Below are 21,598 nucleotides of genomic sequence, written 5' to 3'. Positions count from 1 at the left end.
GCTAATCGGACAAATCACGATCGAGACGCGAATGACTGAAAATGCTTTTAAAAAAAACAAAAAACTGATTAACAGCGACAAAATTTTATGGCTTTAAACGTCACATTTAAATGAATTGAACTAATTTTGTTTTGTGTTTCAAGTTTTGTTTCCGTTCGATGGTCTTAAGAGCGCATTTTCACATTTTTGTCGTTGTCATCGTATTATTACCGATGTTTCCGAACTCACCATGGCGGATTTAGCGTGAGCGACTCTTTTGTCACAAACGGTACTATTTTATTAAATTTAATATTTTGGCTAAAATAATAAACCAGATCATTTAAAGTTTCAACCTAAATATATATACAATTGCTTATTTTAACGTATTTACCGGCACCTTGATTTATAACTACTTCAACTGCTTTTTACTGCAGTTTTTGTTATCTGTACTTTATGTTGTCTGGAAAAGGTCTCTGTTGTAAATAAGTTCTCGTGGTTCAATGACACTAGCCTGTATAAATAAAGGTTGAAATAATTAATTAATCAAATACACAACTAAAACAAAACACGTCAAAGGACTATTTTGATCAAAACTTTATTTTTGTTATCATATACCTGGATTATCTCTCAATCATAGGTTTTTTGAACACCTGCAAACAAACTACATGCCATGGAAAGGCACTTCACTAAAACTTGAATACAACACACAACACAAGCTGTACACAATTGTTTTGACATGTATATGTACCAGCAACAGACTTAAAAACTGAAAAAGTTCTGTAAATAAAACGTCAACATACAAACTCACTTGGGAAAATAAATTATGCTCTTGGCAAGAACAAGAGCATGTAAAGAAGCTCAATGAGAACAGGGATTTTTTTTTAAACGGTTACATTTTATTACAGCTTTACTTCTTGACTAAAAGTAATATCAGGTTTGATGGTAAGTATCTACACTGGCTCTCTATGAGCTGTCTGTGCCGAACAAGCGTTGTTAAGTTCAACATGACACCGTGAATCCACTTTTAGTTCATATAACACGAGCAAAATCCCCCTACAGATCTGTGCTTCTGTTAGCATCTGATATGTTCCACTATCTGCCTAAACAGACAAGCTTGTAATGGAGCAGTACTCAGGTGGCTGTGTGGATAACTCAATGAAATACTTTGTTCTCCTTTTCAGTTGTCCCATCGGCTTTTTCTACGTTTTGGTGGCTCAGGAACGGCAAAGCTATCGTCTCCTTTGTCCCTCCCCTCGTCGCTACCCTTGTCTCCCCCATCCCTATCGCTTCTCCGGTCATCACTGTTCCTTCTGCTTCCGTTGCCATTACGACTGTCGCTGTGGCGGCTGCTATGGCGATCCCGGTCACCGTGGCGGTCCCGATCTCTGTCTCCATGGCGATCCCGGTCTCTGTGGTGATCCCCCCCACTGTGCCGATCACTCCTGTCGCTGTGACGATGGTGACCGTCTCCGTGACGTCCCTCCCCGTGTTTGTCCCGTGAGCTGTCTCTCTGTGAGGGAGGCGCAGGTGACGGGCTGCTCTGCTGTGAACTGGTTTGACTGGTGGGCACTGAGCTCAGGGAGCCAGCACTGGTGAAACCAGCCATTGAAAACGAGCCTACATTTGGCCGTTCTGAGCCATTGGCAGACTCTGTTGGCACGGAGTTCAGGCTGCCGGCACTCGTCCAGCCGGAGGAGCTGTTAGATTTGGTGCTCAGCTTGGGAGGGCCGCTGGTGGCAGCCACAAAGTGGCTTTTATACTGAGACTAGAAGAAAACGATACATTAAAAACAAACCATTAGCTGTCTGGGAGGGAAAGAAGCAGAAAAAAAATAACATTTAAATAAAGAATTGGTGTTTTGTCTTATAAACCATACACCTGCAGAGAGGCGAAAAGAGTTTTTCGGTCATTATCTCTGTTACACATGAATTCTGTTTTTTGTTTGTATGTAAAAAGTTACTTTAAATTTGCAACTTATCCATAAATAGTAAATAAAATAAGACTTTAGGAGTCATGTACTGTTACATTACAAAAAAAGGATTATCTGTATTTTTACTAAAAATGCAGCAAACCACAAATGTGGTTTTAATTCAGGTTATATGTATAGAATAAAAAAAATGAGAGCAAACATGATATATGTGAAGAATAAATAAAATGTAGCGTACTTCAAAATAAATATTTACACAAGCACCGACAATTAGCTGTACCTGGAAGGCTTGTTTCAATGCAGACATGCGATCCCCCATCGCTCCGGTTGTTGGCTTGGTATAGCCTTCATAGCTAGATGACAACAAGCTGCTACTGCTACGTTCCTGCAGAGATCGTTAATATCAAAGTAAAGATTTTCAAAGCTGAAATGAGAAGTTCAGTCAGGAATATACATTTATTTGTCCATTTTGTGCACAGTAATCAATAAAGTTGTGAAAAGTAGACTTATGTTGTGCTAACTGGTAACTTACGGAGCTGTCAGATCCCAGACCTGGTCTTTCTTTGTAACCGAGACCTCCTCCTCCAATGTTCGGCTTCTTCCCTTTACCACCCTTAAATCGTGACTTCCTGAACCAGGGGTTCTGAGGTAGAAATTGTTAAAAAAAAAAACATATTTTGAAACACAGAACCTTTAGTTCAGTTACTGCACAATTGCATGCATCTTCTTTTTCATGTGTTGCTTACCTGCATGGCTAAATCCATGAGTTCTTTGGAAACAGACTGATTGGCTCCCTCCAAGTTTCGCACCAGGTCTCCAGCAAAAGAGGTGTCTTTGTTGGTGAGGAGGGTGTGGGCCACGCCTTTCTCCCCAGCACGACCCGTTCGGCCAATCCTGTGAGTGTGTGTGTCGATGTCCCGTGCCACATCGTAGTTTACTACAGTGCGAATGGACGGGATGTCAAGACCACGAGCTGGGGAGAAGAATATGACAAAAAATGAAAATAGATCACAAAAAGTAAAATGCTTCCTCAGTCTTCATCACCCCGCTCCTCTTGTACTCACCAGCTACATCGGTGGCAACCAGAACAGGCAAATTCTTCTTCTTGAAATCGGTGATGACCTTGTTTCTCTCACTTTGGTCCATGTCTCCGTGCAGGAGGCCCAGGCTGTAGCCCTCCTGCTGCAGGTTAGTTGCCAGTTCCTCACTGTTAGCCTTCTTGGTGACAAAAATGAGGACAGAGCCCGAGGAGGTGAACTCGACCAACCGCCGGAGCAGCCACGACCATTTTTCTGACCCGCTGGGCAGCAGCTCAACCACCTGAGTGACATCCTCATTGGCCTGTACGGACGGAAAAGAAAGGAAAAATGTTTTTATAAATGGCTTAAATTTCCTTTTTAACTATAAGTGCATGCTTAAAAACAAAAACATCCTACATTACCTCTCCAATGTCACCTTGCACCACACGAATGGGATCTACCAAAATGTCCCTTGCCAACCTCTCGATCTTCCTTCGAAAAGTGGCACTGAACAGAAGAGCTGTGAAGGAAGTGTTGGATGAAGAAAAACAAAAAAGTGCTGTGTTGTCCCAAAAACGAAATGAATAACAAAAAACAGTACAGGAAAATCACTTACTCTGCCTGTCAGGGCGAACATGGCTGGCAATTGATCTAACTTGATATTCTAAATAAAGGAAAGATCATTTATTTTACACATTGTAAATGTAGAAAACTGTTCTCCCACAATCATTACAATTCTGATGGTCCCAGCTCACCAAAGCCCATATCAAACATGCGATCAGCCTCATCAAACACCAAGTAAGTCACTCTTTGCAAGGATGTAGCTTTCTTTTTAACATGGTCAATCAGACGACCCTGTATGAATACACAACAGGAATAAAACTCTCATATTTGCAACAAAAAAAAGAGGATTTTGTTTTTAGGGAAATTTAAAAAAAAGTTGTATTCCTTACTGGTGTGCACACCACAATCTCTGCTCCCTCCTGCAGAGCCTTGGCCTGTTCCCACATACTGCCTCCTCCATAAACAGCTACAGAACGCAGAGAGTAGGCTTTCCCAAAACGCTTACATTCTGCATGGATCTAGTGAATATTAATAGTCATGCTCATAAGAACCATCTCAGCACTTTGCGACGATAAACATCTCTTGTATTTAAAAAAGGCAGTCTCAAATCTTCTCTGATTTCTTACTTGCTGACAAAGCTCTCTGGTGGGACACACGATGATTGCAATAGGTCCCTCTCCAGGTTCCAGCTCCTTCTGGTCCATGATGTGAACCAGCATTGGCCAGATGAAAGCTGCAGTTTTACCGCTGCCAGTCTTTGCGATGCCAATCATGTCACGTCCGGACAGAGCAATAGGGACACCCTGGAGCGCAGATCAGAACAAGAATGAATCAATTCACATCTCCATTTTGACAATGTAGCGATGAGTTTGAAACCAAGAAATCAATATTTGGATTTAAAGAATATTACAATTTTAGGTAATTATGGACTATGATATTAAGTAATTTTTTATGTGTAGACTGTAATGTATTTAAGATCAGCAAAATAATTTACCATACTAAGACTGTTTTTTTCCCTCTATCTTGAAAATTTTTAAGTCAATTTTAAAATTTGATCTGAGTTTAATGGCCATAAACACAGTAAGCTTCAGGTTCAGGTTACTCCTTTTGGGTCGTTTTGTTATATAGTGTCAACGTAATTATTATCTCAACTATGATTTCAAATGTACACAAAAAATAATGAAAATATAGAAAATAATTTATTCATCTCAAATACCTGACACTGAATTGGTGTGGGCTGAGTGTACTCAGATTTTCGAATCTGATGCATCAACTGCTCATCAAAACCAAAGTGTGCAAAGCTGGTGCAAGGTTTAGGAGGTGCAGCACCAGATACCTAAAAAAGGCAATAAATAAAATTAAAATCAATATTTATGAATAGTACAACACCTGAAAAAAGCTCAGTGTTTCATAGATAATCATTAATCAGACAAGGATTTTGAAAATACTGGATTTAACACAAAATACTCAAATCACAGTAGAAAACCTGTTTTGTTTCCTATTCTTTTATTTATAAATGTGCATGACACATTCACTTACTCGCAAGTTCAGTTTCTGCCTTAACTCCAACATCTGAACTCCAGTCAGGCTGCTGAGCTCCTCGTGCTCGTTGTAAAAATTCTTCTCAAAAGGTGGATAATCAATCTATGATCAAAGAAAAAGCAGATAATGAAAAATAAACCTCATAACAAAAATGGTTTCTTTCACTTGTAATAAATAACCAAGAATGTCTTTCAATTGTGTCTTCTCATTCAGCGCAGTCAAATGTACCTCTGAGTGGTCAATAGGAGGAAGTGGCATGATAATTTTCTTGGTTGTGGAGGGAATTGGATTTCCATCACTGTCATAGTCAATGTTTTCCTCCTCTTCCTCTTGGGTCAGCCCGGCTGTCGGATTCTCTGCCATGTAGCGAAAATAGGCTTCCTGCAGAGAATCCAACGTTTTCAGTGAAAAACAAAGATGATTACTCCAGTCTTTAGTAACAAGTAACCGTTCAAACATTTTGTGTTTTATTGAAAATAAAATACTATGCACAAGATGAATATTGCTCACAATTCGAAACCAACAATTATGCCAATTTTAGACTTGTTTTTTTTTGAAAAACAACAAAAAATAATAAATCAGCATCAGAAAAATCTATCCACAATAATGATCCTAAATGCAACCTGGTTGATTGGAGAAAGTGGGAGGATGAGGCGTAAGGAACTTTACAAGATCAGAGAGGGAAGAGTGCCCTGATCTGCACTGTGGTGGATTAAGAACTATGGAGGGCTCGCTCACTCACTTGTTCATCTTCTTCTTCAATGTCATCACGAATACCCCTGAAAAAACAAGCGGAGAAAAAAAAACTTCCCTGCAACTCGTTCGTAAACCAAATACAGCCAACATCCCACAACGACTTAGTCAGCCTGCTTACCTCATAATATTTATTCAGCCAGCAAAGGCTGCATGCCATGGGTTACTTTTTATGCCATGCACTGGAGCAACTAAAAGCTGCTTACATGTTAAGTCACTTAAAGTCAATTTAACACAAGAATAACACAAGCTAGCAGCCTGATATGATTTCTAGAAAGGTAAAAATTCAGCTTATAGTAATTTAAAATATTTTCAGAGACTGAAAATCAAGCCAGTGAATCTTACTTTGATGACTTTTTCTCCTTTTCTTCTAGTTTCTTCATGTCTTTCGCTGCTTGATCCTAAGAAACAATAAATTCAGTTAAGACACTATACATATATATTGTGTGTGTATATGTTTTTTTACTACAGTATGACACAATGTATGACCCTTAAATCATTGGTTGGCAGTGGGATATTCAAACAGAAATTCACTAGAGGCAAGCCTATTTTTTAGTGTAAGATGTGAGAAGATAGCGGATGTTAAACAACATTAAAACCAAACAAAAAAACAAAAGATAAGCGGAGATTATGTTTATGACTATTCAATTGTGTGTGCATAAGGAAAGAACTTTAAAAAGAAAATATTGCTGCAGACAGAACAAGGCCAATCGTATCAGAATCATGAGCAAAACTCGATACAACTATAGCTTATTCAAATTGAAGCTCTTGCTACTGGCCAAAAATCACAGTAAAGTATAAAGCAATATGCAGTTTCTCAGTCGAATACAATGTAGGATACATCACAAGGCTGATGTATTGTAGCACCAACCAAGTTCAGCTTCAATCTTCTTACCTCAACCTCGGCCATGAAGGCATCCAAAGGGTCATCGTCACTATCTGAGCCTCCGCCTGACTGCATCTGCTGCCGTGTGGGGGAGTTCTCAGCTGGAATGTAAGGAAGATCCACGTTGCTGGATTCCTCCTCATCATCTTCAAAATACCTAATTATAAAAGGACAAACAAAACTTTTAAATTAATTACATTTAACAGCTCATTATATATAATGTTCTTAACAGTTGTGCTAAATAACGAGTTAAACTGTACATCTATTAGGGACAGCTTTTACTCACGCATTTTCCTCATCAAAGGCAGATCTTTTTGTCCCTATTTTATAAAATGATGGAAGCTGCTGGCCCTTCCCGTATCCTCCACTTGATCCTGGAGCTCCAAACGTTGTATTTGACTGCTGGGGAGGGCGAGGCTCCTCTTTCTTCCCTGCGAGGGAAAAACCTCCAAAACCAAACCCGCGCTTCACACCTTGACCACCTTTATTCCAGTTCATGGCTGTGCTGTGAAAAAAATGAAGGTGGGAAACTTATTTAATGTCTTAATAGTCAATTGTCATGAAAATATTTATTTGACACATAAACACAGATTAATAAGTGGATAAGTACATGATACTCTGTATGTACCATTATTTAATACAGGAAACTACTTATTAGCTCGTCCACTACATAAATACATAGATTTACAATAATATTCGCAACAAATACAACATTATTACTTAAGTTTAATGCATATTAAAAAACAAGTTGTGCATCATTACTGAAAATATTTGGGGCTCCCAATGCGCTGAAACCGAAACAAAGAGAACTGCATTGTAATTAATTAGCAATTAAATTACACCAAAACAACATGTTAAGCATTTCTTTCTTTTTTTTATCTCGAAAACAGTCCCATGTTTTACAGTAATATGACATTCGTTCAAAACGTTAGCATTAGCTCAAGCTAACTAGGCCGCACCACGGCCGAGCTGAATGTGTGCGTAGAATGACGGTATTTTACCGCTAATTTACTGCCTTTATGGGGATTTCATATACAGGGGTATACAGTAACGATGTTCAATAACTAAACGTATTGACTGTATTAAGAACATATGATAGTGCATAATCATTTACCTGCTCTGCGGGCAGTAAATAAAGCTCCTGTTTTCCTATCAGGCCCAGTGGTGTTTGCGTCATCAACGCGCGCAGTGATTCTACGAGTGTGTCGTATTTCGTGCGCGACAGAAACACCCCGCAGGAGAGGATGTCTCTATAAAAAAAAACGTTGAGTATGTTTTGATATTGCAATATATTGCATTGCTGTTCTTCGCATGGAGTTGGTAAGTATTTTAGGCGAATAAGCTATGTTTAATAATCTTGTTAAAATGAGTCCAGACTGACAGATGGTGTAGCTAATTAGCTCTTGCTATCTTACATGGGCGAAGTTTAAACTACTAAATATGCTACTAATGAACAGGCGGTGTTTTGGTGATGTGTTCAGTATATAATACTTCCTTTTCTATTGTTGGAAGTATTTGCATAAAGTAAAACAAAATCCAGGATTTGTTATCAATACTACAACCTCTTATGTATTTACCGACGCATTATCGTGGATTTAAGTCTTAAGTGCAAATTGATGAGATTGTTTGCATGAGGCGCAAACAGTACATCCTCTTAAACATGATGTTTCCCTTGTTTTCACAGATTTTACAACGTTATATGTAACAAACTCAAGAGGATCAATGTCTTTTCTTGTAAGTGTTTTTGCCAAGTTCATCCATTTATTGACCTTATAGGGATGAGTTTCTGGATTATGAAAAATCCCAATGTAATTCCTCCAAAAATCCCATTGAGTAACGGTCTAAAACTGTATTTAAACCACTTTGTATTCATGTTTTGAACGAGTTCATTTTCTGTCAAATTTAAAAATGGTGCACATATTAACCCTTGCAGTCAGCAACATGAAATACTTTCTCTTTGTGTGCCTATAATCTTTTCTTATTCTTTCTTGCATTTTTCTCTCTGTTCATGCTTGTCATTAACCCTCTGTCTGTCAGCGTTGGGTATCTGAGAAATTGAGTGTGGAGAGCCTGCGAGATCTGGAGTTATTCGGAGGTGAGGTTCAAGTTAAATCAACTTTACATAAAATAATTCAGCATTTCTAATCCAAACCTACTGGTTACCCGTTAGCTTTACTCATAAACAGTAATAAATACCAGAATTTGCAAATAGTCTTTGCTCTGAGTGCTCGCTTTTCTCTGCTTACAGATGTCATCCTGTTAATCATTTATCATTCTTGCCTAACCTGCCTCTGCTTTGTTACCTATTGTTTGCGTCAATATTTAAACATTCAATGACACAAAGAATCTCTTGTGTGCTTGTTTACCTTAGGGAATTAAAAAGTACCGTAAGCACGACATAACAAGAACAAAATCGGACCGAACTATTGACTTTGCTAGATATAAAGCAGCTCTTTGTTTTGCATTAATCAAAGCACAGTTCTGTAACATCATTCAAAATATAAATTAATTTAATTTTAATTATACTGAAGAACTGTCTGTGGTGTATGCAGTTGATGCATTATAAAGTTATTCACTTTGTTGAGACTTTCAGACGTTGAATTGTGTGTTGCAGGTTTTTGTTGAGCAGAATATCACACACTTTTATCTTAAATCTCATGCTAACATTAGACTAATTGTACTTTTAATGCATATTTTTAGGCCAAATGAGACAAGTTGTTTTGTCACCAGTGAAATTAGGAGTAAAGTATGTTTTATTAAAAAGTTAAAACAGATTTGCTTTTTGTTTATGTCTTCAGTTGTATGCTTTTGACATAATGAAGATCATTTTAAGCATAAATTGATTTATTTTTTAATTAAATGTTTTACAGTACATAAAATCCCTTAATGAAAAAAGATCTCTTAAAATTATTTGCTAAATTTTCCTGTTATTGAAGTTTATCGCTTCTCTGTTATGTAGACTGTTTATTTGTAAAATCTTTGGCCTTCAATCAAAGAACCCACACTATGGGATTAGGTATCTTCTTAAAAGTTAAGATATTGGTCAAAGTCGCTTAGATCTGAGACCCGAGGACAAAGTTTCCTGAACTATTGTGCATTAAAGTCTTAAAAAACAGCTTGTTTTTATGCTTGTTATTTATGAAATTGTCTCAAACTGGTGATTATTTTTCTTAAGTTACTTATTTATCTTCTCTAACAACATTGTGATGACGTGGTGTGTACTCTGACCCAATTCTCAGTATGATTTGCATTATTTAACTTTTGTTTTGCACCACGCATTTTGATTGATTTTACTTTGATTTGCAAATTCTCCTCATGTTCATGTTATTGCTTGCAGATTTTTGTTCAGTGTTGCATGTTTGTATAAATTTATCATTTGTGTGTTGTTCTAATTCTTTTGGTTGATTCTGTAACGAACCTGCAGAGTAGCTACTTTGATAGGATTATTTTTTTATTTTCCAGAATTACAAATGTCACTGTAGCTTCTGTTAAACAGATTTTTGTCCTTAAAGGTAACACTACTGCCCTACTTTTTAAGGACAAAGCAGCTGATTTTGATAAATGAAGGAAAGTTTCTGCTTTTTGTTTTTTTTACATCATGCTACAAACCCTTACAGCTGGTGGCTGAAACACTCCTCTAAACTCAGATCCTGTTCTTGTTGTCCTTGTGTACGAGTCGTTGTATCATTGACATGGTTTTTCTACCCCAGAGCAAGCTCAGGGACTCTCCCACAGGAAAGTAAGTGCGGTACTCCTGTCACTGCATCGTCATCCCTCATGTGCCTTTTGTGTATGTGCGTGCATGCACCTAAACTGTATGTACGTGCGCACAGGGATTTATATTTAGATGAACCCACTATTCCCTGAGGCTTGTCTGCATGCATGAATTCATGACCCATGCTGCACATGCTTGTTGTGGAGATGGTCTTTTCATCACACTCACAAGAGCATTGAGTTTTTTTTCCTCATATTAAAACAAATTATGCAGCTGACTAAATATTTTTGTGTTAACTTTCTGTGCTCCAAACATCTGCTCTTGCTTTGGATTTTTATATTTTTGGAAATCCACCAAAAAAAAAAAGAAGTCTTGACGTTGTTCAGTCATAATAATACTTCCTGTATTTTGTGCTGAGCTGCTGTATGTGTCGTTTTTGCAGATGTATGGAGTTCCTTTACGGTGCTGTGAATAACTGTTTGCCCTTTATTGACTTCTTTAGACTTTTGTTACATTTTTTGGGTCCTCTAACAAATCTAGTGGGTGGTTGTGCTATTCTCGGTGGCAAGAAACTGAAATCAAGCGTTTGCGTTAAATGGCAGCGAGTCTTTCTGTGGCGGTGGAGGAATTTCGCTGGTGTGCTTTGGATCATTGCCCTGCAGCAGAACTCAAGTGACAAACTGGTGACTGGTCGTTTTCCTTCTGGATTTTCATTTAGATTTATGATTCCCTCAGTTGCAGCAAGTTGCAACTGAAGCAACATAACAGCCCCAGACCATCACACTACCGCCACCATGTTTGACACACATGTTGCAAAAGGCTCCACTTGTGTTTTCCCTGAACAGTCTGGGGGGTCACGAAGATGGATTTTGGTGAATGTGACGGGCCTTTGTATTCTTTTTGCTCTGCGGTGGTTTGAGCCTTGGGTCCCTCTCCTGGAAGCCATTTTTGTCATTCGTCACTTCCTTATTGTTAAATCATGAACTCCGACCTAAACTGAGACAAGTGAGGCCTTCAGAGTTTGTTGTTCTGGGTTCTTTTGGGACAGGGGTCTGCAACCTTTCCGATCGAAAGAGCCATTTCTGCCACTTCGCTCATTAAATACAATGTGTCTGGAGCTGCAAATCTTGCTGATCAACTGGTGGCCCGTGGGCCACTTAGTGGTCGTTAGAGGAGGGCTTTTCTGGCCAGTTGGGGTGACATGATAAAACTAAAAATATATAGTGAATTTTTACATTTATTGAGTAGGAAAAAATGTTTATACTGAGTCTCTGCAGCTTATGTGTCTTATTTTCCGACTTAAAATTAAATATACCACTTTGGAGTAATAAAACATAAATTTAAAGTATGCAGAAACATTTGGCATTTTGCTGGGCAAGTTGTTTAGTTTTAATTTTAATTTTATTGAGAGAAATATCCCACTGTAAGCCTGGAGGTTGGATAAATGAAGTAGCTAAATGTAATCGACACGTTTCTCTCCTTGTATTAATATATTTAACAAATTTACAGAAAATTGATAAAAAAAAACTGCTAAAACTCATTTTCTATTATGGATATAAATAAAATAAAATACAGTGCCATGTTAGTTTTGGTCAAAGCTTCAAAGGGCCACAGATGAGAGACTAAAGAGCCGCATGTGGCCCCAGAGCCACAGGTTGCAGACCCCTGTTTTAGGACTTGCTCAATGGACGAGTCATGGATGCACTTTAGGAGTAATTTTGGTCGAGTGGCCACTTCTGGAAAAAGTTGCCACCGTTTTATATTTTCTCCATTTGTAGATGGTGGAACTGTTTAAGTGATTTCTTGGTTCTGCAGGTCTGGCAGTAATCAGGTCCCGGTGTGGCCGGTGAGATTGAACTTGGCTTTCCAAAAATGTCAACCAGTTCATGATTTAACACGATTAACAGGTTGACTTGAAGAGCTTTTTTCCCTTAATAAACTAAATCATCATTAGAAAACTGCATTTTATATTTCCTCAGATTACCTGGTATTTGTCTGATTTGAAATATTTAAGTACTGTACTTGCCGCCGTACACGTCGCACCGCCGTATAAGTCTCATCCGTCCAAATGTCTAATAAAGTGGAAAAAAAAACATAAATACGTTGCTTTGCCATATACGTCGTGTATTATGCATCACCGCTGACCAACCAGACGAAGGTGGCTTTTTATGGCAAGCCAAGAGTCTCTTTAATAGCCACTTTTACCTATTAATGAGACACTTGGCTTGCCATACAGTCGAGCGCCCTCTAGAGGCTGGAAATGTTAGTGTTCAATATTTTCCATGTCAGAATGAATGAAATCAGATGTCAGCCAAAAATTGGGTTATGAATATGGGAAAAAACGTATATTAGTCGCTTCGGTGAACAAGTTGCAGGGCATGCTAATTTATGCACAAAAGGCGCGACTTATACAGCAAAAAATACGGTAAATGCAAAAACAAAAGATATCAATATTTGGGCAAATACTTTTTCACAGCACTGTATTAAGGTTCTTGTCAGCCCATTAAAGGTCTGATCACAGTGGAAGTGTTTTGTGTGCTTCATGTGATGAGATGACATTTATAAATGCTCCTTTAAGCCAAGGCTGTCACAGCATGTTTGAGTTTCCTGCTACGGCAGATTCAGTATTTGCTTTAGGTGTGAAATCATTTGAATTTACATTCTTTGGACCCGTCCACACGTGGAACAAGACTTTGTTGCATTTGTGATTATGCTCTTCCTCAGATAACCTCAAAGGAGTGCACGGTTCTGACGCTGAACTTCATTGTGGTCACTGTGGAAACAGTTCAAACAATCCATCCACTTGCTGTCATTTGTTTCCACAGCTCGCTGCTGGAGTCGGTCCATTTCCATCACTTTAACATCAATAATTTGATGGAATTCAGGAGTCCTCACTGCCGACCATATTAACCTTTTGATTTTTTTTTTGTTTCACATTAAGGTGTGTTGAGTTGAGCACACACTTTGCACTGGTTGCAACATATTTCTCTTCTCTTTCTTTATATTAATGGAAATTTGTGAATATAGAGAAACCACAAGCAAACGAATGTCCACATTCTGGGGTCACTGTGCAGCGAGTGCACTTCACTGTCAGGTAGAACTGTTTGTTTAGTACTACACTTACCTTAAATATTTGTATTTATATTGGTCGTACTAACACTGGTGTCAAACTACTGTGTCTTTAGTGTTGAGTTTACAGATTTCACTTATGTCAGAGCCTCTGGGTGCCAAAAACAAAGTCTTAACAGCTCAGCTGTGCCACAAACAAAGCCCACGTCAGAACGTCATTTGGTTCTGTTTTCTCCCGTCCACCTCCAGAACCATGAGGACAGTCGGGAGAGTCTGACCTCGCTGCCCCGTCCAGACACCATGGGCAGCTTCCTGCCTGACAGCGGCTCATACGACCTCCTCGCCGTTATCGGTAACTAAAAGCAAATATGGCTGATTGGTTTTAAATAGAAAAAAAAGCATTGTATTAACTTTATTAGGTAGAATTTTTTTTTTTTTTACTGCAACAATGTTGTGAGATTAAATAAAACGCTGCCTCTAACATCTGCAGTTTGTAGAATGTATCAGCAAGAACCGCACTTTTATTTTTGCATTAATTTTTAGGTGTTTTCCATGCAGCATGAAGATTCATAGATTTGAGATTTAAGCATAATTTTGCAATATTTTTAAGTTAGTTTTTTTTTTTTTAGGGAAGGGTTTGGATGACTTGTTGACTGTGAACCAGGCTCGGTTCAAACCCACCGGGGAGCACGTGGCCGTTCGGCGGATCGACTTGGAGTCCTGCACTAATGACATGGTGACCTATCTGCAGGTGTGCATCATTAGAGCCTAAACGCTCGTTTTAATTAAGTTTTTCTGTCTTCTTCCTCGTGTTTTATTTCAAATTTATGTGGAGAAACCCTGTTTCCCATGTGTTCGCTCTGTTCTCTTCAGTCTGGTTCTATAAATTAACCCTCTGGTGGCCATTTTTTTTCTCCTACCAGGGTGAACTACATGTGTCCAAGTTGTTTCATCACCCCAGTATTCTACCTTACAAGAGCGTCTTTATAGCTGAAAATGAACTGTGGGTTATTACACCGTTCATGGCTTACGGTAGGATGAACCTAATAATTAAACTGATTGTATCTTTGATTTAGAGGCAGCATGTTAGGATATTAAAGCATTTTGTGTTAAGAGAGAATTGATTTAATTGTTTCTTTCTTGCAGGGTCGGCTCGAGACCTCATCTGCACGCATTTTACTGATGGGATGAGTGAGCTGACCATCGCGTACATCCTGCTAGGCATGCTTAAAGCCCTGGAATACATCCACCACATGGGATACGTGCACCGGTACATGAGCCACGTGTGAATGCTGATTCAGCATTTACAAATATTTTTCTCATGGAAATACATTGGGATCTATTCTGTTCCTTCAATCTACTAAATCATTTGTTTTCTGCTGTTCACTTTTTGGCTACTGCTCTGCTACTTTTAGCTACCATTCATTTAGCTTTTAGCTAGCCTTTTGCTACATTCAGCTTTTAACTATTTTTAAAAAATCATTTTAGCTTCTGGATGTTCTTTTGCTATGTTCGCTAACCTTTTGCTACTTCTAGCCAGTGGTGGGATGTAACTAAGTACAAGCACTTCATTACTGTACTTAAGTACATTTTTCATGTATCTGTACTTTACTTAATTAAAGATAAAGGTGGGTACTTTCAACTTTTACTCCACTATATTTTACATTAAGTATCTGTACTTTCTACTACACTACATTTCTATAATGCGTTGTACTTACAAGTACTTTTACTTAAGTAAAAATAATGTTTCACTTTTACTAAAGTACATTTTTGTCTGTTTATTTGTACTATCACTTAAGTACAGTGTTGGAGTACTTTCACTGCTTTTAACTAGCTTTTTGCATTTTGCCGATCAATTTGCCATTTTAGCTTTTTAGCCAACCTTTTGCTATTTGATCTAATTTCTGTTTAGCTTTCAACTAGCCTTTTGCTACTTTTAATTAACCTTTTGCTACTCTTTTTACATTTTTCCTACGTTTTGCTTTTAACCATTGCTTTGTTGTTTTTAGCTTTGTTAGCCTTTTGCAAGTTTTAGGTTCTAGCTAACCTTTAGCTACTTTTAGCCAGCTTTCCTCTCCTTTTAGCTTGAATAATTTCATTTGTCACATATTAATGAGATAAGGAGGTACGTTTAATTTTGTTTCACTGTTCTACCCTTCATAGGAGCGTGAAGGCCAGCCACGTTCTGATCTCTGCAGACGGACAGGTCTGCATGTCTGGTCTGCGGAGCATTTTCAGCCTGATCCGTAATGGCCAGAGGGCGAAGGTGGTCCACGACTTCCCTCAGTACAGCGTGAAGGTGCTGCCGTGGCTGAGCCCAGAAGTGCTGCAGCAGGTACGTCCTCCTCACTCCACCGTGAGACCGCACAGTCTGACTGGAGCGATGATTATCTTTGACCTGTATTCAAATTATTTTTCTTAGAATTTGCAAGGCTACGACTCTCGGTCGGACATCTACAGCCTTGGAATCACAGCCTGTGAACTGGCCAATGGACACGTGCCCTTTAAAGACATGCCAGCTACACAGGTGAGCAGACCTGCTCTGTCACAGCGTCATGTCTTGTGGACGCGTTCTGTGCTAATCAGAGAAAACTACTTGAGTTTTCATTAGAATTATAGTTGTGCTTTATGAGAGTTCAAACCTTGGGTATAAAAAAGATCAGCTGTCTTAAACTGGACTGTTTTGAAATATAAAATCCGATGTTTTGAACTGAGTTTACTCCCACAGATGCTCCTGGAGAAACTAAACGGGACGGTTCCATGTTTGTTGGACACCACCACCATTCCACCAGAGGAGCTGTCTCTGAAGCCGTCCCGCTCCGGTGCCGACTCTGGGATCTGCGAGGGTCCGAGAGCAGGAGGGGCTCGACAGTCCAACGGGGAGCCGTCCTCGTCATCGGGACACCCCTACAACCGAACGTTCTCCCCTCAGTTTCACAACTTTGTTGAACTGTGTTTACAGCGAGAGCCAGAAAACAGGTTGGACAGAATTTTCTCTGCGTGGAAAACTTTTTAAAATAATTAAGAATAAAGACAACTAATGACTTTAATCTTTTTTTTTTTCTGCAGACCGTCTGCCTCCACTCTCATTGGGCATCCTTTCTTTAAACAGGTAAGTTAGCTATGAAGACAATACATTTTTACATTTTCAGTTTAATGCAGTTGATGTTTTTGGTTAATTAGCTTCTAGAACAGACGTGGGCATCTTAAGGCCTGAGGGCCAAAAGTGGCTCTTGGACATAATCTCCATCCAGCCCCCATCATCCTTAGTTTAAAAAAAAACACTTTTACAAAAAAAAGACTGATTAAAAAGAAAAAAACAGCGCTTTATCAACAAGACTTAAGGACATTTAAATTAAACATCTTACGCAAAACCTTTTTAAAAACATTTAAGTCATCGTGTTTCCAGAACACTTAACGCTTCTTTAACACTTAAACTCTTCTTAAAGACTTTGAAACACAAATATAAACCACTATTTTTTTTTCATATTTCCATTAACATGTATGACATGTTTCGCTAACGTGGATACAGCAGTCCCTCGCTACTTCGTGGTTCGTTTATCGCAGATTTGATCTTATCGGGGTTTTTCAAAATAAGAGTGGACATGTGCCCAACGATCGGCATGAATTTTTTAATTTAAAATAAATTATTTGGCAGCTGCTGCACATCTGTGCAGCCCAGAGCTGCAGGATAAACTTCCTGCTGCAGTTAAAACAGCTGATCAGCTGTTCATCGTGCAGAGTGGAGAAGTGGGCGTGGCCAAGCGCACTTGCAGGTGGCAAAGAGCAGAGGAGGCAGGGAGCTGAAATCATGACATTCTGTGCTCTTTTAGAGCTTTTAGAGTTTAGAAACATTGTTTATAATATTGCAAGTGTGAGAATGGATTAAAACGCCTTTATATATATAATAAAATAAACTACTACTTGTACGAATATTCCTACTTCGCGGTTTTTCACTTATTGCGCGTCTTCAGGGTATGGATCCCCCGCGATCAACGAGGGACTACTGTGTTGTCACAAGAGCCAGTTTACAGCGCATGTCTTATATTCCTAAAGGATATTGGAAAGATGTTTTTATAAAGCATGCTAACTATGCTACATTAAGAAAAAGCTTGAAAAAGATCTTCTAGATAATCTGCCGTAAAAACAAATACACATTTTCCAATTCTCTACGCGCTCTTTTGCTTTAAACGTCTTGATGTGGCCCATTGGGAAAAAAAAAGTTGCCCACCTCTGTTCTAGAAAGTATGACTTCTTTCTTTTGAACCAGTTCTAATGGATCACGCTTTAATAAGCGACAAGGATCCAAACATGACCTGGAGGGTTTATTTTTGAGTTTGTCCTGCCATGTTTTGAACTTTTCAGATCAAACGTCGACCTCTGGAGGCGCTGCCCGAGCTCTTGCAGCCCGTGGCACCCATCACTTGCTTCGAGAGCCCCCAGCCACAGGATTCTGTTTCTGGACTGGCGAGTCTGGAGTCCGGCTTCAGCCACCTGGAGGTGGACGACTGGGACTTCTGACGGAGGAGCACGTACAGGACCAGCATATTGTGTTGCTAAAGCCTGAGCAGAAGATGGATTCATTTTTGTTACGGCCTCGTAAATGTTAAAGTCAAAGGAGTCCGTGTTGTCGGAGGGTAACGGCAGTCGTTTTGCCTGTTTTTGGCGTCTCGCTCACACTTCTGCTCTTTGACGATGCACGAACTGTCAAGAGGCACTGATGACCTCTCGCACATCTTCTTACAGATTGTACGCTCACAGGACGGCTCCGTTTGAGTTGTCCGCCCTTAATCTGAAAGGTCAGGAGATGGATAATGTGACGTTGCTACTAAATATTCAGAGGAAACACTCCACCTTTTGTGTTAACATGCGATTTGGTCCATCTGCTCAGAGGGCCCACCATACGGAGAGCCAGCAGGTCTCGCCACCAGCTCTGTTGGCCCAGATGGACGTTTTTGTTGCGAGGGTCAAACAGCACGTAAATGCATTTCTTCACTTTTTGTTTGCGTTACAGCCCAAACGACAGCCGTGCTCGAATTGTCCACTCACTACATCATGCACGAGAAACTGATCAGTAAGTCGTACAGAACTGGCGGAGGTGGATCGTAATGCTTTCCAGCTCAGCCGGCTAATCGAGGCTAATGCTGCGGCTCGTTGTTGTGATTTTAATCAGACTCAGTAAAAAAATGCTTTTGAATATTTTAATATAATGTGGCTCACCTCTCCCTCTGCCTAAGCTGTGGGGCTTATGAGAAAATGTACAAAACATAAAAGTCTAAACACGAAACATTTTAAAGACATAAAGCTGCATTTCATCCCTCACGATGCTGCCTGGCTTGTCGGACAACTTTAAAATTAGTTCTAAACAAAAATCTTTTGTGATAATTCGCAGTCGGAAGGTTTTAGTTGCAGCTGCAGACCGTGGTTGTGTAAATAAATGTGCTCCGGAGAGAAGAGAGATGTTTATTACGACATTCAGGCATGTATTCCAACAGATGTCACCTGGCTGAATACTTGGTAATTATCAAGTGCGCTTCGTTCAAAATGCAGAAATACCACGTGTCCTCGATCTGATTTACTAGAGACCGCAGTGCAGTGAGTGAAGATTTCAAACACGGCTGCAAAGTTCACCTTTTGTTGCACAGAGGTTGTAATTGTTAAGTTTACCCTCAAGTTCTCTGGGCGTTCCTCACGTCAAACTAAGCGAACGTTTTATTGTTTTGTCTGCATGTACGTTTGAAAGTAAGGACAGAGCAACATGTTACAAATAAAATCTTTTACGTTCAACTTTGCACAGCTTCAGTGTTTTAACATGATCATACAAAAGAGCTGAGGCTGTAAACCCTATTTTATATAAATACAAACTGACATCCACACAAACGGACGAGGACTAATCTTCTTCGTCTGACGGCGGCTGGTCTGTTAAAGCGTTGCGTTTCTCCATCTTGGCAATCAGCTCTGCAATAAATGGAAATAAAATGACTTAAACTGATTCAGCCTGACACGATAACAAATGTTGCTGGGCGATTAATTGTCTCAGAAATTATTGCGATAAATGATATTGTTTGAAATTTGACAATAATTAGTAATTATTGTCAAATTTAAGAAGAAATGTTGGTTAATTTGCGTGTAGTACCTTTTGTGACCACTGGATGGCAGTATAAGACTGTTTGAACCAAAGGATGGATAGCGAGGGAGCGAGCAGCGTGTCTCTAAGAAAAATGGGAGGGAGGCCCCTTGACGTGACATGGGCTGTATCTCGTTCCTCAAAATGGCCTACGCGCAGTGTGGTTTGAGCTCTTTAGCATTTGTCACACAAAGCTTTTAATTAAAAAAAAATCAGTAAACAAGTTCTCAGCTTCTTTTTGCAGAGAAAAACCACTTTTTAGACAAAGACACGGGTTTTAACCGTGAATTTTGGAGCTTTGACAAGACAAATGTTTTTTCCCCGAGGTCGGCCTGTTAGCTTAGCTTCTCAGCTTAGCTGCTTTTAACGATCCAAAAACGCAATTTTGGATCGTTAAAACAGATTTTAAAGAGAAAGGGAGGGGTCAGTGAAGAGCCTTTTGTCATCCAGTGTCTTCAGTAGAGAGACGAAGAAACGATAAAGCCGATAAATGAAAACGAGGTCGATTAATTTTCATTTATGATGCGATTAATTGATTTATTGTTTATCGCGACAGGCCTAAAGTTGATTGCTATAATTTTTTGACGTTCTGCTTACCTTTAGCAGGGTTGAACACTCCATTAGTCTGAGTGTTGCACACGTAGCAGCGCTTCGACTTGCGGTAATGCTGAAGGGCACAGCTCTCACAGAAGTAATGCTTACACCTAGAAAACAGACGGGTTAGCTGCTGGTATTGACACGCAGCGCTACAGAGTGATGGAGGAATGCATTCAGAGGAGAATTACTTTGTGATGATGGGGTTTTTAAAAGATTCCCGGCAAATGAAGCACTTGAAGGGCATATCCTCCTCGTCGCTGCTCACCTCGTAGTTCTCGTCATCTAGATGAAAACACAAAGGATTCAGCAAAATGCTCCGAGCATGCCGAAGTCGATTTTTAAAACCGCTTTTCGACTCACCGTTTGCTCCATATCTCCCTTCATCCAGTTCCCTCTCGATCTGCCAGCCATGTTTATAGTCGGATCTGTCGTGAAGGAACTTGCAGCTGTCTGATGGCAGTAAACAAGGAACAGAAACGATGAAAAACAAGAGCTGTCTGACTGATACTAGACAGGAATCTTCTGCATTCTCAATCTTATACTAACCTCCAAAACCACAGAAACCCGTCTCCTTGTAGTCTTTGCAAATATCCGGCTGATAGTCCCACCGGACTGTGGCTCTCAGGTGTTCAGGTGCTCGGATCGGTCCTTTTCTGTTAAAAATATTGAACGTAAACTTTAGCACCCACAGATAAAGAATGCTTAAAGACAGCAAGTAAACATGCCTCGCCTCACCTGACCATGCCAGAGGAGGCGTTGCCCATAGTGGTATCTTTAGGCTTAATGAACTTTTGGTAGTTATTGATGCCACGGTAGATTTTATCATCTTCTTTACCCGTCAGCTCCTTAAAAACAAAACAAAAAACTTGTTTGATTAAAGTTCTCTGGTTCAGTACCTCTCATTTTATCGATTTGTTGGACTACAAGCAAGATTTAGGCCATGCAGCATAAAGTTTCCCCTGTTGTACAAAAACCACATCAAAGCTACTCGTCACAATATCATGAAGGCCGGTTAAAAAAAAAAAACAACAACCATAAAATGAGACAAAATGAGCACAAATGTGTACTTAAATTAAAATGAAAAATAAAACTCTGGTTGCAAAATTGCGTTTGTTTACCTATGAAAACAGCCGAAGTGACTGAAAACAGATCAACAGTGGTGTTCATGTTCATTCTTTATGTTTCCACCTAAACATCTTGAGATTCTATGCTTGTCTGATTCCACCATTGTTTACCTACAAACTATAACCAGCCTAATGTGGGTCCAGAATGTGACCCAAGCTTGCATTTGGGGTTTGGTGTATTAAGCATAGTGCTTTGTTTACAATGAGTGTGGACCTGCATTTTAATATATCTGTAAAACTACTGAAGCAAACTCTTTCAGACTGAACCATGAGTAGCTTTAATGGATTGATAATAT

The 21,598-nt window shown here is 39.4% G+C and overlaps 3 protein-coding genes across 3 annotated transcripts in view; 1 reads left to right on the top strand and 2 right to left on the bottom strand.

Moving 5' to 3' along the window:
- Positions 1-598: 598 nt before the first annotated feature.
- On the bottom strand, positions 599-7,857 carry ddx42 (DEAD (Asp-Glu-Ala-Asp) box helicase 42). The gene is made up of 18 exons (XM_037689225.1): positions 7,785-7,857; positions 6,957-7,175; positions 6,680-6,827; positions 6,130-6,185; positions 5,774-5,810; positions 5,260-5,412; positions 5,029-5,133; positions 4,706-4,825; positions 4,116-4,292; positions 3,879-4,007; positions 3,681-3,780; positions 3,542-3,589; positions 3,348-3,445; positions 2,971-3,247; positions 2,653-2,879; positions 2,439-2,549; positions 2,187-2,291; positions 599-1,744 (listed from the first exon to the last, which is right to left on the bottom strand). Exons 2-18 carry the CDS (start codon positions 7,166-7,168, stop codon positions 1,157-1,159), a joined length of 2,691 nt encoding a protein of 896 aa, XP_037545153.1. The 5' UTR covers positions 7,169-7,175; positions 7,785-7,857; the 3' UTR covers positions 599-1,156.
- A 17-nt stretch (positions 7,858-7,874) lies between these two features.
- Positions 7,875-19,189, top strand: strada (STE20 related adaptor alpha). Its single transcript, XM_037689228.1, has 13 exons — positions 7,875-7,990; positions 8,355-8,404; positions 8,708-8,765; positions 10,381-10,409; positions 13,704-13,806; positions 14,084-14,205; positions 14,378-14,486; positions 14,601-14,724; positions 15,618-15,789; positions 15,877-15,981; positions 16,183-16,433; positions 16,524-16,566; positions 17,820-19,189. Exons 2-13 carry the CDS (start codon positions 8,393-8,395, stop codon positions 17,973-17,975), a joined length of 1,284 nt encoding a protein of 427 aa, XP_037545156.1. The 5' UTR covers positions 7,875-7,990; positions 8,355-8,392; the 3' UTR covers positions 17,976-19,189.
- rnf113a (ring finger protein 113A) overlaps positions 19,177-21,598 on the bottom strand; it is a 4,095-nt gene continuing 1,673 nt past the window's right edge. Inside the window, exons 5-10 of the mRNA XM_037689226.1 lie at positions 20,914-21,023; positions 20,725-20,831; positions 20,539-20,628; positions 20,367-20,460; positions 20,179-20,285; positions 19,177-19,412 (exon numbers count right to left, since the gene is read on the bottom strand). Of these exons, the coding sequence (XP_037545154.1) occupies positions 19,345-19,412; positions 20,179-20,285; positions 20,367-20,460; positions 20,539-20,628; positions 20,725-20,831; positions 20,914-21,023 (576 nt within the window). The 3' untranslated portion in view covers positions 19,177-19,344. The remainder of the gene's footprint in view (positions 19,413-20,178; positions 20,286-20,366; positions 20,461-20,538; positions 20,629-20,724; positions 20,832-20,913; positions 21,024-21,598) is intronic.

Source organism: Nematolebias whitei, chromosome 15 (genome assembly GCF_014905685.2).
Source record: "Nematolebias whitei isolate Nwh7 chromosome 15, NemWhi1, whole genome shotgun sequence".
NCBI lineage: Eukaryota > Metazoa > Chordata > Actinopteri > Cyprinodontiformes > Rivulidae > Nematolebias > Nematolebias whitei.
The sequence above is the reverse complement of the archived record's forward strand: the minus strand, read 5'-3'. Positions and strand labels throughout refer to the sequence as shown.

What these genes read in the sequence shown, in the direction of transcription:
- ddx42 (XM_037689225.1), bottom strand. Translation starts at nt 7,168, where the DNA reads ATGAACTGGAATAAAGGTGGTCAAGGTGTGAAGCGCGGGTTTGGTTTT. An exon ending in AAGGAGAAAAAGTCATCAAA is followed by an intron (nt 5,811 to 6,129) that starts GTAAGATTCACT and finishes TTGTTTTTTCAG; the next exon opens with GGGTATTCGTGATGACATTG. An exon ending in TGCAAGGTGACATTGGAGAG is followed by an intron (nt 3,248 to 3,347) that starts GTAATGTAGGAT and finishes CCGTCCGTACAG; the next exon opens with GCCAATGAGGATGTCACTCA.
- strada (XM_037689228.1), top strand. An exon ending in AGGGACTCTCCCACAGGAAA is followed by an intron (nt 10,410 to 13,703) that starts GTAAGTGCGGTA and finishes GTCCACCTCCAG; the next exon opens with AACCATGAGGACAGTCGGGA. An exon ending in CAGCGAGAGCCAGAAAACAG is followed by an intron (nt 16,434 to 16,523) that starts GTTGGACAGAAT and finishes TTTTTTCTGCAG; the next exon opens with ACCGTCTGCCTCCACTCTCA.